Genomic DNA, 17,272 nt, shown 5'->3' on the forward strand with positions numbered 1-17,272 from the left:
AGGAACGTCCAAACTTTTTAGGTATGGAATCTACTTTTCGTCAAGCCTGAGTAAGGTCATTTATCTAAAACAGGTACATGTAGCACATGGAGGAGGCTGCTGCAATTTTTCTTGCATGTTTCTTTCAGATGCCCGAGTGCGCCCACTATAGTGAACGTATCTTTATACATGACCGTGCTGCTCCTCCCTGCTTCTCTGCTCTGTTCTGCAGTGTATATTAGCTGTCAGGCAGTGTGTGACATCCACACCGACTAATAGCACTGGTGGAGGCTCCCGGTTGCTAAATGATTTGTCAATGAGCATTTATCACTTGCAGCTTTATCACTTCTATGTTGGAACCAACAGGAAAGCTTCCTAGCGGCTCAACATTGAGATCTACTGGTTCCCGCTCTGAGGTCTACTGGTCGACTGCGATCTACACTTTGACACCACTGATATACACTATAAACAATATGTACAGATTCACAATGAATTCACCAATGCTACAAGGAATTAATTTTTTGCACGAAATAGCTTTTCCGAAGACTAACTTTTTTTTGAACATTTTAGTAGACATATGTGGCGGCATTGATACAATTGACAGACCTTGGCTTTCATTTATGAATATGACTTTGATTCTTACTTTTATTCTTTAGGATGGAATTTTATGGTTATGCTCGACAAAAGGTTCAGAGTTTAAAATGAAAGAATGTTGGAATGCAAAGGAACCTATTGAGAACATCAGTTTTTCACCAGATTACAAGGCGCTTTCCATTGCAACACAAAAGGTCAGAATCGACATCTGAGAGTTACTGTCACATCAAATCTTTATCTACTCAAAACAGTTGTTATCTGCTCCACTGGCAGCCAGATGGTGGAGATCTGTCACTACAGGGTTGCATCCACCGGTGCCAATTTAAGGGGATATTATTGTATCAGCAAAAAATTAATAAAAACAATTGTATAAGGAAAAGTTATACTTTTTGTACCAATTCCTCACAGTTTTCATGATCTCTGCTTGCAGTTATTCCAAAGGAACTTTCAATGTTTACTTAAAATCTGTCCCGGTCATGTGGTGATCACACAGGTACACGGCTCCTGACAAGCGCGAGCTCTGATACATATACTGTAACTGTGATTGTTCCTGCTCCTGTGTGATCATCACATGACCAGGAAGATTTGTATCCTCTGGAAATAAACAATGACGCTTCCTAATAAATGACAGCAAGCAGAGATCTTAAAACTAATTGGTGTAGAAATTATATAGTGAATAACTTTCATTGTCTGAAACTGTAATACCCCCTTATAACAACCCAGAGAGCATTTTATTATACCACTTAGCATACTTGCCAAGTGTCCTGAATTTGCCGGTACTGACCCGAATTTACAGAGACAGTCCCGGCAAATTACTGTCTCTGGAACTTGTCCCAACAACTGCTACATTCAATTTTATCTGCATCCTCAGGACGCAGGTGCAATTGAATACTATGGCAGAGCAGGAAACTATCCACTTCCTGCTCTGCCATTCACTCCTCCTGGAGCGAAATCCCGGGACCAAAGCGTTGCAGGAGGTGCCACTGACATCACTGCTCTTATATGGACAGTGAAGTCAGGGCTCTCTCTATGAGTGGAATTCCCGGCCAGGACGTCAGCAATGCTTTGGCCGGGGATTCCGACGCTCCAGGAGCCCCTGACTTTGTTGTCCATATATGGAGAGTGACATAGTCAGTAGCTCTCTCTATGAACGGAATACCCAGCCAGGCGTCGACAATGCTCTGGCCGGGGATTCCGCTGCAGGAGATGCCCCTAACGTCACTGTTTTTATATGGACAGTGAAGTCATGGACTCACTCTATGAGCAGAAGCCCCAGCCAGGCGTTGGCAACGCTTTGGCTGGGATTCCGGCGCTCCAGGATGAGCCCCTGACTTCATTGTCCATATATTGACAGTGACGTCGTTAGTGGCTCTCTTTGAGCGCAATCCCCAGCAAGGCGTCGGCAATGCTCTGGCCGATGATGCCGCTGCAGGAGGTGCCCCTGACATCGCTGCCCTTATATGGACAGTGAAGTCATTGGCTACTCCTGGAGCGCCGGAATCTCCGACCAAAGCGTTACTGACGCCCTAGTCTGCTCATAGAGAAAGCCCTGACTTCACTGTCCATATAGGGGCAGTGACGTCATGGGCACCACCTGCAGCGGAACACCGGCCAGAGCATTTCCGACGCCTGGCTGGGGATTCCGCTCAAAGGGAGCCACTGACGACGTCACTGTCTGTCCATATATGGACAATGAAGTCAAGGGCTCCGCCAAAGCATTGCCGACGCCTGGCCATGACTTCACTGTCCATATAAGGGCAGTGAGGCCAGGGGCATCTCCTGCACTGGAATCCAGAGCATTGCCGACGCCTGGCCGGGTATTCCGCTCATAGAGGGAGCCACAATGGCTCTATCTACAGGGAGGGGGAGGGCTATTTACACTGCTACGTGGAACTGTATACAGGGGGAGTACAGGGGAGTATGTGGCACTATCTACAGGGAGGGGTGTGGCATCATCTACAGGGGGGTGTGGCATCATCTTCAGGGGATCTGTGGCATTTACAGGGGGTCTGTGTGGCATCTACAGGTGGTTGTGTGGCATCATCTACAGGGGGTGTGTGTGGCATCATCTACATGGGGTGTGTGTGGCATTATCTACAGGGGGTGTTTGTGACATCTACAGGGGGGCTGCATGGCACTATCTACAGAGGGCATTGTGGTATTGTCTACAGAGGGCACTGTCGTACTATCTACAGGGGGCCATGTGGAACTATCTACAGGGGGCACTGTGGCATTATCTACAAAGAGCAGTGTGTGGTGCAATCTACAGGAAGCAGTGTGTGGCAATATCTAGAAGGAGCAGTGTGTGGCAATGTCTACTAGGGGCAGTGTGGAGCACCACCTACAAGGGGCACTGATTGTGGCACTATCTAGGCTGGTTTTTACGCTACCAATAGTGGTCAGCATATATTACCTAGCCCTAGTGATAAAGTGAGACCTCACCTGCCTGTAAACAACTAGATAACCAGAAACATACAGGCCACCAAAGTGGTTGTCAGCCAAACTAGTGCAGACATTTTGTTTGTTTTTTTTGTATGCAGAAACTCTGGAAAGTCACGCCCACTAGCCACACCCACTAAAGAAACCACGCCACCATAAGACACCACAAACACCAAAGATGCCACACCCTAAATGTCCCTGGATTTTTTTTTTTATGAATTGGGGAATTGTATAATATTGTTGGGCAGCAAACTTTTACTAAGGGGCCGCAATTTCAAATAAAGCATAAAAAACAGAGCTTGAGATGCAGAATCTATTCTCTATAAATCTGCAGGGCTAGAAATGTATCCCAGTGCGATAGTTTAGGGGTCAGCAGATTAATTTGTCAAAGCTCCCATATTGTAGATGTTCAGTAGCCCACCTTGCACCTAGTAGGTACATATGGTAGGCCTATAGTGTTGTTACCTGCTGCCTTTGCAGTGCCACTACAGGGGAAATGAAGCATTACACCGTTCCATTTACCTCACCAGGCTATCCATGTAATGCACAGACATGCTGAGTCCACCATAGTAAGAAACGCCCTCTGTGCCACTCTCCACTCTGGCTAATATATGAGAGTACTAAACAGGCGCCCTTCCTTTATTAATTCAGAATTGCCTATAAGGGTACTTGAAAATTGGTTTTCTAAACCAGTCCTTTCATCTTAAAGGGGTTTTCCACTATTTATTTATTTATTTATATTTATAGAATCGGAAATCATACAGTTTTCTAGTATACATGTATTATAACAGTGCTGTAACCTGTGTCTAAACAATAATAAATAAATGATGGCATAGCCCACAGATTACTCCAGTGTGATGCATAAATGCGCTAAATGAATGGACTTAAAATGATGTCAGTCTTGTGACCCATCAGCCACATATAATGTGACCTCTGGTATTCATTTAACATTGTCCAAGTATCTGATAGGTTAATAGTAGTTTGAGGAGCAGAAGTTATAAAGTATTTCTACCTACAGCAGCATCTCATCATCATGTCTGCCAGTCTTTTTGTAGGAACATTTCTGTCTCCTCAGTGTCTGTGTTTAACAGTTAACTAAATTAACAACATGACAACATCACCTAGAGATAGGTAGCCATTTTATTCACCACCTAGATACTGCAGCCATGTTATACATCACCTGGAAACAGGCAGCCATGTTATTCATCACCTAGAGACAGGCAGCCATGTTATACATCACCTAGAGACAGGCAGCCATGTTATACATCACCTAGAGACAGGCAGCCATGTTATACATCACCTAGAGACAGGCAGCCATGTTATACATCACCTAGTGACAGGCATCTATGTTATACATCACCTAGAGACAGGCAGCCATGTTATACATCAACTAGAAACAGCCATCGATGTTATACATCACCTAGAGACAGGCAGCCATGTTATACATCAACTAGAAACAGCCATCCATGTTATACATCAACTAGAGACAGGCAGCCATGTTATACATCACCTAGAGACAGGCAGCCATGTTATACATCACCTAGAGACAGGCAGCCATGTTATACATCACCTAGAGACAGGCAGCCATGTTATACATCACCTAGAGACAGGCAGCCATGTTATACATCACCTAGAGACAGGCAGCCATGTTATACATCACCTAGAGACAGGCAGCCATGTTATACATCACCTAGAGACAGGCAGCCATGTTATACATCAACTAGTGACAGGCATCCATGTTATACATCACCTAGAGACAGGCAGCCATGTTATACATCAACTAGAAACAGCCATCCATGTTATACATCAACTAGAGGCAGCAGACATGATATATACATATATATAACTGAATGCTACACATAATGTGGGTGTGGGGGGAGAATCATATGACTGACGCCATGTTTAGTCCTATTTAGTTAGCCCATGGATGCATTACATAGAACTAATCTGTGGGCTGTATCCTTCTACTACACAGACACAGCACAGGTATAAGAAAGGTGTGTGAGCAGAATATATGGTTTAGTACTCTATAAACAAAACAATAATAAAAACTGGAATCCCCCTTTAATTAGCGCTTTCCATGAGTTTCGGTCATGTAGAGGATAGGACACTGTAGTTTCATGTAATATACAGCACATTGGTGACTGGCCCTAACTTGTCTATGTCACCCCTATTTCCCCATAGATTGCAAGCTCTTCGGAGCAGGGTCCTCACTCCTCTCTTGTTTGAATTATTACATTTTTTTTCTTACTATGTAATGTCTGATATTGTCTGTACATGTTCCCTCTGAATTTGAAAGTGCTGCGGAATATGATGGCGCTATATAAATAACGATTATTAGTACTATTATTATTATCTCCATTCATACTACAGATTATGTTAATTCAATACTCATAGTTTAATGGGGGTTTTTTTTAAATTGATTTTCTTTCTATTTTGGTTTAGGGTTCGGTGTACATATATAGCTACAAACAGTCTGGAGAACCGATGCAAATATTGAGCACTTGTAATGATGAATTAACTGCTGCGGACTTTTTGACTAGTGGAAACAAGTACTGCTTGGTGAGTCAGTATTATCTATTATGAAGATGACTTTACATTGAATATATGAATAATATACTATAGTACTTTAGAGCCATATAACAACAGGTTTACCATCTGTAAAATATTGATGTCTGTCTTATCAATATATAGACGAAGCTCTCTTTATTGGCAGAATACAGACACTCTACTCACTGTACACAACATGTGTATCCTACTGTCAGTACTAGAAAACGCAGCCACAGATTTGCCTGGGCCTATTCTTCCCTCGTGCTGGATGTGATTTAGGTAATAAGTAAAGATTAGAGAATAGCTGAAAATTAGATTCCTTAAAGGAGTTGTTCAGGATTAGAAGAACATTGCTGCTTTCCCTCAAAAATAGCACCACAGCTGTCCAAAGATTGTGTCTGGTATTGCAGCTCAACCTCAATCATTTCAATGGAGCTGAGCTGCAATACCAGACATGTGTGGCACTGTTTCTGAAAGAAAGCAGCCATGCCATTCCAAACAATAGCATCGCATGCTATTGTAAAACCACGAACACCCCAACGGAAACCCGACAAACCCATTAACCTCTTGACGCCCCAGGATGACACTGTACATCCTGGTTCGGGGGTTGAAGTATGGTGCGGACTCACAGGTCACTGAGCCCGCTCCATACGCTTCGGATGTCAGCTGTGTATTACATACACCTCGCACTAACAGCCAGAAACAGAGTGAACTCTGATGTTGACCGTTTAACCACTTAGATGCCGTGGACAATAGTGACCACGGCATCTAAGCTGTTAGAAAGAGGCCATCACCAAGAGAATGTGGGGTGCCGATGTTTGTCATGGCAGCCTGGGGGGCCTAATGAAGGCCCTTAGGTCTGCCTTTTTTCTGCTCCTGTTAGGCTTAATAGCAGACCATAAAAATTAGAATATACTGCAATACATGTGTATTGTAAAAGCGATCTGACAATCACTGGTTCAAACCCCCTAAGGGAACTAATAAAATGTGTTAAAAATAGTTAAATAAAGTTTTTATTAGTGTACAAAAAAGAAAAAAATATTAAAAGTTAAAAAAAAAAACCAACACGCTCCTATTTTTCCTCTGAAATAATATAAAAAAATAACCAAAATTGGTATTGCCGCATCCGTATAAGTCCAAACTATTACAACATAGCATTATATAACGCTGTAAAAAAAACATTTTACACGCCAGAATTTTTGGGTCACTTTAGCGCTAAAATTATTTTTATAGAAAGTGATCAAAGAGTCGACTGTACCAAAGCATAAAATGTAAATTTTTATAATAAATAGCTTTTTCTGTGTAAAAGTAGTAAAAAAAACTACGGTATATAGATTTGGTATCGCCGTAGTCGCATTGACCAGCAAAATAAAGGTAAGTTGTCATTTTTACCGCACGGTGAAAGATGTGGATACGAAGCCCAAAAAACAATGGTGGAATCACTGTTTTTTCCGATTCCACCCCACAAATATTTTTTTTTTCAGTTTCCCAGTACTTTATATGGTACTTTAAATGGTGCCAATAGGACCTACAACACCTTCCGCAAAAAATAAGCCTCCCCCAAACCACTTTATTTACGGAAAAATAAAAGTTATGGCACTTGGAGGCAGGGAGGAAAAATAAAAAATGACTGCTGCGCCAAGGGGCTGAAGTCAATGGGTTTTGTCGGCAACGGAATCAGGGCTTCCAGTATTTACGTAGTTCTGCTCCGCTGACGGAACGGAAAGCCGAACGCAGGTGTAAATGGTGAATGGAAAATGAAATATGAGCACACTGTTTCATGTCTTATTAAGTAATGTTTTCCACAGAGTGTTGGACGGTCAGGCGGAGTACAGTTATGGTCGCTGCAAGACGGAGCAAACATTAGCTCATTGAATCTTGATGTACAGGTATTTTCTCTTTTAATATATATTATAATTGTCCTATTTCTATAATGTAATGTCCTGACCAACATTCATTTGTGTGATACTTTAATTACATTGACTGTTCTGTGCCTAGGCTACTTGCATGGCATGCTGCCCATCTTCCCATTATGCAGTGATTGGGAGCAGCAATGGACATATCTTTTTCGTTGATGCCGTGAAAGTAAAAGCTCCTCGAATAATCGCAAGAAAAAGACTTTATCACGTCCCTGTGCTACATCTGTAGTGAGTTATTATGATCCTATGACTAGGCTTTCAAACATGTAACTCCAATGTGACAAGCCGGAGGCAGTCCGCCGGCACATCCTCACAGTTGGGTTACACATTTTCCCTTAGGCACAAGAAGTAAAGGGCACCCCATATAGTCATGGCATGATCCAAGTTGCGGAGTGGGTGCAGTAGTCTCCATTCAATACTTCTGTTCATGTTATGTAGTTCTATGTTGTAACAGCTGTTAGAAGAATGGTTTATCGTACTGCACATCGCCACTTCCAGTCAGACTTTGGTTATGCATGGAACCTGGACCTGTTTTACACTGGATTATCAGAATTTTTTAGCCTATAAATCCTGAAATGTGTAAATCTAGTACTGACAATAAAGGTTTAGAGCAGGGGCCTCAAACTCGGTCGGGTAAATGGGCCGCACATAAAAAAAAAAGTGAAGTTAGCGGTCCGCATTACATTCAAATTTGATACAATACAAGAGTATTGTTAATCATTCAGTTATTCGAACTACTATAACAATACTACAGGGTGGGCCATTTATATGGATACACCTAAATAAAATGGGAATGGTTGGTGATATTAACTTCCTGTTTGTGGCACATTAGTATATGGGAGGGGGGAAACTTTTCAAGCTGGGTGTTGACCATGGCGGCCAGTTTGAAGTGGGCGATTTTGTATCCAACTTTAGTTTTTTCAATGGGAAGAGGGTCATGTGACACATCAAACTTATCGAGAATTTCACAAGAAAAACAATGGTGTGCTTGGTTTTAACGTTACTTTATTCTTTCATGAGTTATTTACAAGTTTCTGACCACTTATAAAATGTGTTCAAAGTGCTGCCCATTGTGTTGGATTGTCAATGCAACCCTCTTCTCCCACTCTTCACACACTGATAGCAACACCACAGAAGAAATGCTAGCACAGGCTTCCAGTATCCGTTGTTTCAGTTGCTGCACATCTCGTATCTTCACAGCATAGACAATTGCCTTCAGATGACCCCAAAGATAAAAGTCTAAGGGGGTCAGATCGGGAGACCTAAGGGGCCATTCAACTGGCCCACGACGACCAATCCACTTTCCAGGAAACTGTTCATCTAGGAATGCTCGGACCTGACACCCATAATGTGGTGGTGCACCATCTTGCTGGAAAGACTCAGGGAACGTGCCAGCTTCAGTGCATAAAGAGGGAAACACATCATCATGTAGCAATTTCAGATATCCCGTGGCCTTGAGGTTTCCATTGATGAAGAATGGCCCCACTATCTTTGTACCCCATATACCACACCATACCATCAATTTTTGTGTTCCAACAGTCTTGGAGGGATCTATCCAATGTGGGTTAGTGTCAGACCAATGAAAGGCAGGGGGTTGAATCCAGCGATGTAGAAGATAAAATGGACCAATAGCGGTGGTTTTGTTTGTTAACTTCACCATTCACATAAAAGTTTGCCTCATCACTGAACAAAATGTTCTGTGTAAACTGAGGGTCCTGTTCCAATTTTTGTTTTGCCCATTCTGCAAATTCAGTGCGCCGATCTGGGTCATCCTCGTTGAGATGCTGCTGCAGCTGGAGTTTGTAAGGGTGCCATTTGTGAGTAGCTGATATCCGCCGAAGGGATGTTCGACTGATGCCACTCACCAGTGACATGCGGCGAGTGCTACGCTGTGGGCTCTTGCTGAATAAAGCTAGGACAGCCACTGATGTTTCTTCATTAGTGACAGTTTTCATGCGTCCACATTTGGGCAAATCCAACACTGAACCAGTTTCACGAAACTTGGCAAGCAGTTTGCAAACTGTAGCATGGGAGATGGGTGGTCTCGTAGGGTGTCTTGCATTGAAATCTGCTGCAATAACCCGGGTACTGCGTTCACCAGACATCAACACAATTTCTATCCGCTCCTCACGTGTTAACCTCTGCGACATGTCAATGGCTGTAAACAAAGAGAAGCTTGTAAATAACTCATGAAAGAATAAAGTAACGTTAAAAGCAAGCACACCATTGTTTTTCTTGTGAAATTCTCGATAAGTTTGATGTGTCACATGACCCTCTTCCCATTGAAAAAACTAAAGTTGGATACAAAATGGCCGACTTCAAAATGGCCGCCATGGTCAACACCGAGCTTGAAAAGTTTCCCCCCTCCCATATACTAATGTGCCACAAACAGGAAGTTAATATCACCAATCATTCCCATTTTATTTAGGTGTATCCATATAAATGGGCCACCCTGTACATTACTATAATACTACATTACTATAATAACACATTACTATAATAACACTACATTACTATAATGATACTACATTACTATAATACTACATTACTATAATAACACTACATTACTATAATACTACATTACTATAATAACACTACATTACTATAATGATACTACATTACTATAATAACACTACATTACTATAATACTACATTACTATAATAACACTACATTACTATAATAATACTACATTACTATAATAATACTACATTACTATAATAACACTACATTACTATAATACTACATTACTATAATAACACTACATTACTATAATGATACTACATTACTATAATACTACATTACTATAATAATACTATGTACTTTACTATAACAATACTACATTACTATAATACTACATTACTATAATAACACTACATTACTATAATACTACATTACTATAATAACACTACATTACTATAATGATACTACATTACTATAATAATACTATGTACATTACTATAACAATACTACATTACTATAATTATACTACATTGCTATAATACTACATTACTATATTAATACGACTACATTACTATAATACTACATTACTATAATAACACTACATTACTATAATGATATTACATTACTATAATAATACTATGTACTTTACTATAACAATACTACATTACTATAATACTACATTACTATAATAACACTACATTACTATAATACTACATTACTATAATAACACTACATTACTATAATGATACTACATTACTATAATAATACTATGTACATTACTATAACAATACTACATTGCTATAATACTACATTACTATATTAATACGACTACATTACTAAAATACTACATTACTATAACAATATTACATTACTATAATAATACTACACTACTATAACAATACTACATTACTATAATAATACTACATTACTATAACAAGAATACTACATCACTATAATAATACTACATTACTAAAATACTACATTACTATAACAACACTACATTACTATAATAATACTACACTACTCTAACAATACTACATTACTATAATAATACTACATTACTATAACAACAATACTACATAACTATAATACTACATCACTATAATAATACTACATTACTATATTAATACTACATTACTATAATACTACACTACTATAACAATACTACATTACTATAACAATACTACATTACTATAATAATACTACATTACTATAACAACAATACTACATAACTATAATACTACATTACTATAACAATACTACATCACTATAATAATACTACATTACTAAAATACTACATTACTATAACAATATTACATTACTATAATAATACTACACTACTATAACAATACTACATTACTATAATAATACTACATTACTATAACAAGAATTCTACATCACTATAATAATACTACATTACTAAAATACTACATTACTATAACAACACTACATTACTATAATAATACTACACTACTCTAACAATACTACATTACTATAATAATACTACATTACTATAACAACAATACTACATAACTATAATACTACACTACTCTAACAATACTACATCACTATAATAATACTACATTACTATATTAATACTACATTACTATAATACTACACTACTATAACAATACTACATTACTATAACAATACTACATTACTATAATAATACTACATTACTATAACAACAATACTACATAACTATAATACTACACTACTCTAACAATACTACATCACTATAATAATACTACATTACTATAACAATACTACATTACTACATTACTATAATACTACACTACTATAACAATACTACATTACTATAACAATACTACATTACTATAATAATACTACATTACTATAACAACAATACTACATAACTATAATATTACATTACTATAACAATACTACATCACTATAATAATACTACATTACTATAACAACACTACATTACTATAATAATACTACATTACTATAATACTACATTACTATAACAATACTACATCACTATAATAATACTACATTACTATAATACTACATTACTATAACAATACTACATTACTATATTAATACTACATTACTATAATACTACACTACTATAACAATACTACATTACTATAACAATACTACATTACTATAACGATACTACATTACTATAATATTACTACATTACTATAATAATACTACATTACAATAACAATACTGCATTACAATAATAATAGCGCTAGGTTTAAACTTAATGGATATTTGCGAGTTTACTCCATGTGCTTATTTTCACAATACAGTTTAAGTGTCGCTAAATGCAGTCTGGCTGCTCAGTTGGCAGCGTTTGCCAGACACAAGAATGTCAAGATTGGGCAGCCCCTTTTTAGATAGTGCCACAGAGCAGTCTGTAGATAATGCCACAGTGCCCTCTGTAGATACTGCCACACACCCACCCGTAGATAATGCCACAGTGCCCTCTGTAGATAATGCCACACCTCCCTAGATAATGCCACAGCGCCCTGTGTGGATAATGCCACAGTGCCCTCTGTAGATAATGCCACAGTGCCCTTTGTAGATAATGCCACACCCCCTAGATAATGCCACAGTGCCCTCTGTAGATAATGCCACACACCCTCCTAGATAATGCTACAGTGGCCTCTGTAGATACTGCCACAGTGCCCTCTGTAGATAATGCCACAGTGTCCTATGTATATAATGCCACAGTGCTCTCTGTAAATAATGCCACAGTATCCTCTGTAGATAGTGCCACACACACACACACACACACCCTATAGATAGTGACACACACCTCTTTGTAGATTGCTCCATTGGGGCGGCCTCTAGGGGTGGAATCCCCAGCCTGAGCATTGCTGATGATTAAGCTGAGGATTCCTATGCTGAAGGGGCCCCTGACGTCACTGTCCGTAGACAGTGACGTCAGGGGATCCTCCTGGATCAGAATATGATGTCAGGGGCAACCCCAGAGCCGGAATCCCGGAGCAGAGCACTAGTATAGGCTTTGCTCTGGAACTCTGGGGAAGCCCCTGACATTACTGTCCATATATGGACAGTGATGTCAGGGGCAATTCCAGAGCCGGAGTCCCGGGCAGAGCGCTACTAGCGCTCTGCCTGGGGCTCCAGCTCTGCTCCTGACATCAATTTCCACATATGGAGAGTGATGTCAGGCTCTTCTTCAGAGTAGGAGTCCTGGAGCAGAGCGCTAGCATAAGCTCTGCTCTGGGACATCATGAAGGAGTGCCGGCGCACTCCATCATCAGCCTGCTCTCTCCTCTCCCGAGGGAGCTACGGTGCCCCGCGGGCCGCATATGACAGCCTCAGGGGCCGCATGTGGCCCGCGGGCCGTGTGTTTGAGACCCCTGGTTAATATATAGGGACTTCATTCAGACAGATTCCCTTGCTGCTTGATAAGGCCCTTCAAATTCTTACACCCTAAATTATAGGAGTCATTCAATTTTTTCCTTTCTACCCACATGTATATACCCCCCCCCCCAGGTCTACTTTAACTACTGTCTAACATATGCCCCATGCATTTACCACAGGACCCTGCATCCATATATATGTTAGTTTGAACAGTTAAACTGTGGCTGTGTGGGTGCAGGTGCTGATGGTCACCAATAAAAATTACAATCGTTTCAACCATTTAGAATATGTTTTTTTATTTCTTGTTTTATTTTCTTAGCTTTGATCAAAAAGGCAAAGTACTTGTGACCGGGGCTGGAGACGGACATATATTTATACTGGATGCAAGACCATCAAGTTCATTCCAGGTTCTCGGATACACAGGTAATGGTCTAGAATAGCGATATTGCTAAATATTGACTTGTTGTACAGTTTATACACACAAATTGTAAAATGAACCAGTTGATACCAGGTTTGGAATTATATTGATTAGCTATTCCAAAATTCTTTGTTGTAAAGCAGATTCAGAATAATAATAAATGATGGACGGAGAGTTCAATTATTCAATGGCATTCAGCATTATGTCAACCGGAGCTCAGTGTTGCTCCTATCGAACGGGTCACTGAAACATTTCTAAATATAGTTCCTTACAATCTCTTCCCTGACTCCACAAGGTTTATTTACTAAGGATCCAAGTTGTAGATGGTTGGAAGGGATAAAACTTTGGCCCTTCCGCTCTCGAAGCAATTTCACTCTAGGTACAGTACTTTTGGTGCAGATGACAATGTTTAAAGGGTCCATGCAGTGACTTGGGTTCACAGTGTCAACCCTGCACCCTGTTCCCTGCTCCCTGCTATATGAGACATTTTCTGTTTTTAGTCTGTACTGTAAGTATTTATCAGTAGCTTTTTACCATAATTCATGATCATTCTAAGGTTTTACTTGGTACATTTTATTTTCTCTTCCAGTGGTTGGTGGAGATATTCTATCATTGTCATTACTAAGCTCAGTGGATTCACCTCAAATTAAAGCTCTGGCACTTGTCTGCCCCAAGGAGGAGAAGGGAGAAGAGGAGGAAGGCACCCAGCTGGAACTGTTTTCTTTGGCTCTGAAAATCTTTCAAAGTAATTGCTCATGCAATCGACCACATTTGTTATCTATTTTTTAAACAGCGTCATACGCTGGGTTTGGCGTCTGTACAATAATAATCATAGTCCTCTTCACTAGACGGACCATATTCATCCCTAGAAGCACTGTTTCCAATGCAGAATATTTTAAAACATGACATTTAATATGTAACAATATAGACTGCAATATACTGTGTGATGCCGTATTGGTTTACATACATGTGAATGGAAAACTGACGTCATGTATTACCAATTAAGCTAGATTTACATCAGAGGTGGACTACCTATGGCCCACATTGCCCTTCTGTGTGGCCACCAACTATTAGGACACAGATCTACTTGTCTGTGTCCAAATAGTTCAGGAAGACAGAGCTGGCACAGAACGTAGAGAACAAAGTGCTGTCATTAGACGGTAGCTCCATTCTCTCGTTCCCACACATCATCATATATTGGAAGATACATGTATCTGTGGCTGCTTGCATGTTAGGGAATAGGAGTGGCAAAGAGCAGTGTGGGAATAAGGTCAGGTAAGTTCTAATAGTGCAATGTGTGGCTGGCAGTAATGGGGGGTACTATGTGGCTGCATTTCTATGAATGGGCAGTGTGTTACTGGCACTGATATTGTTGACAATTATGTGGCTGGCAATATTATGGGCGCACTGTGTGGCTAGCACTAATAGGGGGACACTGTGTGGCTTGCACTGTTACGGTAGGGAACTTGGGGGCTAGCACTGTTATGGGGCACTGTGGCTGGCAATACTGGAGCGACGCTGTGTGACTGTCACTGTTATGGGGAGCACTGTAGGGCTGTATGAGTTTTATTTTAAGCAACTTAAAGGAGCTGTCTCACAAAGAAAACTCCAAGGGTAAGCTGCATCTGACTATAAATTCCCCCTTCCCTTTAAAGACTATGTAAACCTTTGAAAATGATTTTTTTTTTAAACAAAAATCTCAGTCAGGGTGTTTGGTGCAACCTACAACTTAGTTTTTATTAAAAATTATTTTTACTTTTTGAGATACAGCTGCTCTGTAGTCTCTGTGCATGGCAGCTGTATCGTGCACTAAAATCTGTATCTGTCAGGTCTACGAATCTCAGGATCGAAACACGCAGGATCGAGCTGTTATCAATCACATCTAAGTTCATAACTTAGACGTGATAGATGACAGGTGGATCATGCGTGTCAGAGACACCCAGGGCCCGCTGACACTGAACCCGCCAGTCTCGTAGACCTGACGGATTCAGGTATTATTGAACCATACAGCTGCTCTGTATACAGGATACACAGCAGCTGTATCTCAAAAACTAGAAATTATTTTCAATAAAAACTAAGTTGGAAGTTGCACCAAACACCCTGACTGACATTTTTATATAAAAAAATAAATAAATATATATATCACTTTCGAATGTGTACATAGCCTTTAACCACCGCAGGGGAAATGTACCATTACATGTAATGCATGGACTCGCCAGGTCTGTCATAACGGAAGCCACTCTTACAGTGAGGCTCTGCTTTCTAACTCATAGAGGAGAATCATTAGGAGGAGATGCATGCCTCTCTATGACATCCATATTTCCCACTAGGGCATATAGACAGGGGTTGTCATTGTGAGACAACCCCTTAAAAGGGGTGTTCCTACCTGAGGCATTAATGTCATATTCTTAGGATATGCCATAATTATCTGATAGATGGGATTCCATCTCTGGGACCCCCATGTATTGAAAGAATGGGGTTCCCCTGATCGCTTGTTTGGCACTTCAGAGAGAAGGAGACATAGATTGTAAGCTTTTGCGAGCAGGACTCTCAGTCTGATTTTGTCTGTGCATGTTTCCTCTGTTTTATAAAGTGCTGTGGAATATATTGGCACTATATAAATAAAGATTATTATTAGGGAGATGAGGTGGAAAGGTGGCCGGGCTGATATTTATGTAATATACTGGTGATATGCCACAAACGCCTCGTATAGGAATACCTCTTTCAGCGTCATTGCAGGCCTTGGGAGTGGTACAATCTGACAATGTGGTTCTCAGATCAGAAAAGGTTGTGCACCCCTGATTTACATGGAGTGATTTTCAGCATGATCTTAGTAAAGCCCAATTTCCTACCTCATGTCATAGGCGCTGTCACGCTGTAATTTTATATCCCAATCCGTTATCCCAATCTATCAGTGTCGTACAGCTTCTCCCCTTCTCTGCACAGCATGACCTCAGCTTCTATCGCAAGAAGGGAAGGGGAGAATCTGTATGATGCTAATAGGACAGCATTATACAGCCAAAACAGACAGCGCCCCCAGTGAAATCTCAGCGTTAACGCCCCTTTGGGTAGTATAGCCTAATTAGCATAATAAGAAAATGGATCTGAACTGGGAAGGTAAAAAACGGACTGGACTTTACTGAATGAGTGACATGTCCTCTTTAAATTGATCCGGTCCAGTTATTATGTGACCTCCTTTAAAAGTTTTCCTATCCTATCATTGATATAACTACAATTGTACAATGTAAACAATGATCAGATCAGAAACCTGGTTATAGGGATTAATGAGAATTATTTTTTTTTTAGCCATGGTGGGAACAATTCTTCCTGTCAAACATTGTAGCAAAATATCCCTGTGAAGTATGTAAATGAACAACTGAGATGATGCCTGTCTGATCACGGTTAAAATCTGTATACTGTATGTAAACCTCGCTTACAGGGCATACACACTAGATAAATGTGGGCAGGATTGGTCAACAATCGAATGTATATAAAATCCGTCATGATCAGTGGAATATGGATTGAAAAATCAAGGCTTTCAAATACCGA

General features: G+C 40.0%; 1 protein-coding gene across 2 annotated transcripts in view; it reads left to right on the plus strand.

The window, feature by feature from the left end:
* The window catches only part of CFAP43 (cilia and flagella associated protein 43), a 113,403-nt gene that overhangs the window by 20,520 nt on the left and 75,611 nt on the right, over nt 1-17,272 (plus strand). For both annotated transcript variants that reach the window (XM_075856474.1, XM_075856473.1), the window contains exons 8-13: nt 636-767; nt 5,458-5,574; nt 7,371-7,451; nt 7,561-7,709; nt 13,625-13,728; nt 14,313-14,468. In XM_075856474.1, the coding sequence (XP_075712589.1) occupies nt 636-767; nt 5,458-5,574; nt 7,371-7,451; nt 7,561-7,709; nt 13,625-13,728; nt 14,313-14,468 (739 nt within the window). The remainder of the gene's footprint in view (nt 1-635; nt 768-5,457; nt 5,575-7,370; nt 7,452-7,560; nt 7,710-13,624; nt 13,729-14,312; nt 14,469-17,272) is intronic.

Source organism: Rhinoderma darwinii, chromosome 3 (assembly GCF_050947455.1).
Source record: "Rhinoderma darwinii isolate aRhiDar2 chromosome 3, aRhiDar2.hap1, whole genome shotgun sequence".
NCBI lineage: Eukaryota > Metazoa > Chordata > Amphibia > Anura > Rhinodermatidae > Rhinoderma > Rhinoderma darwinii.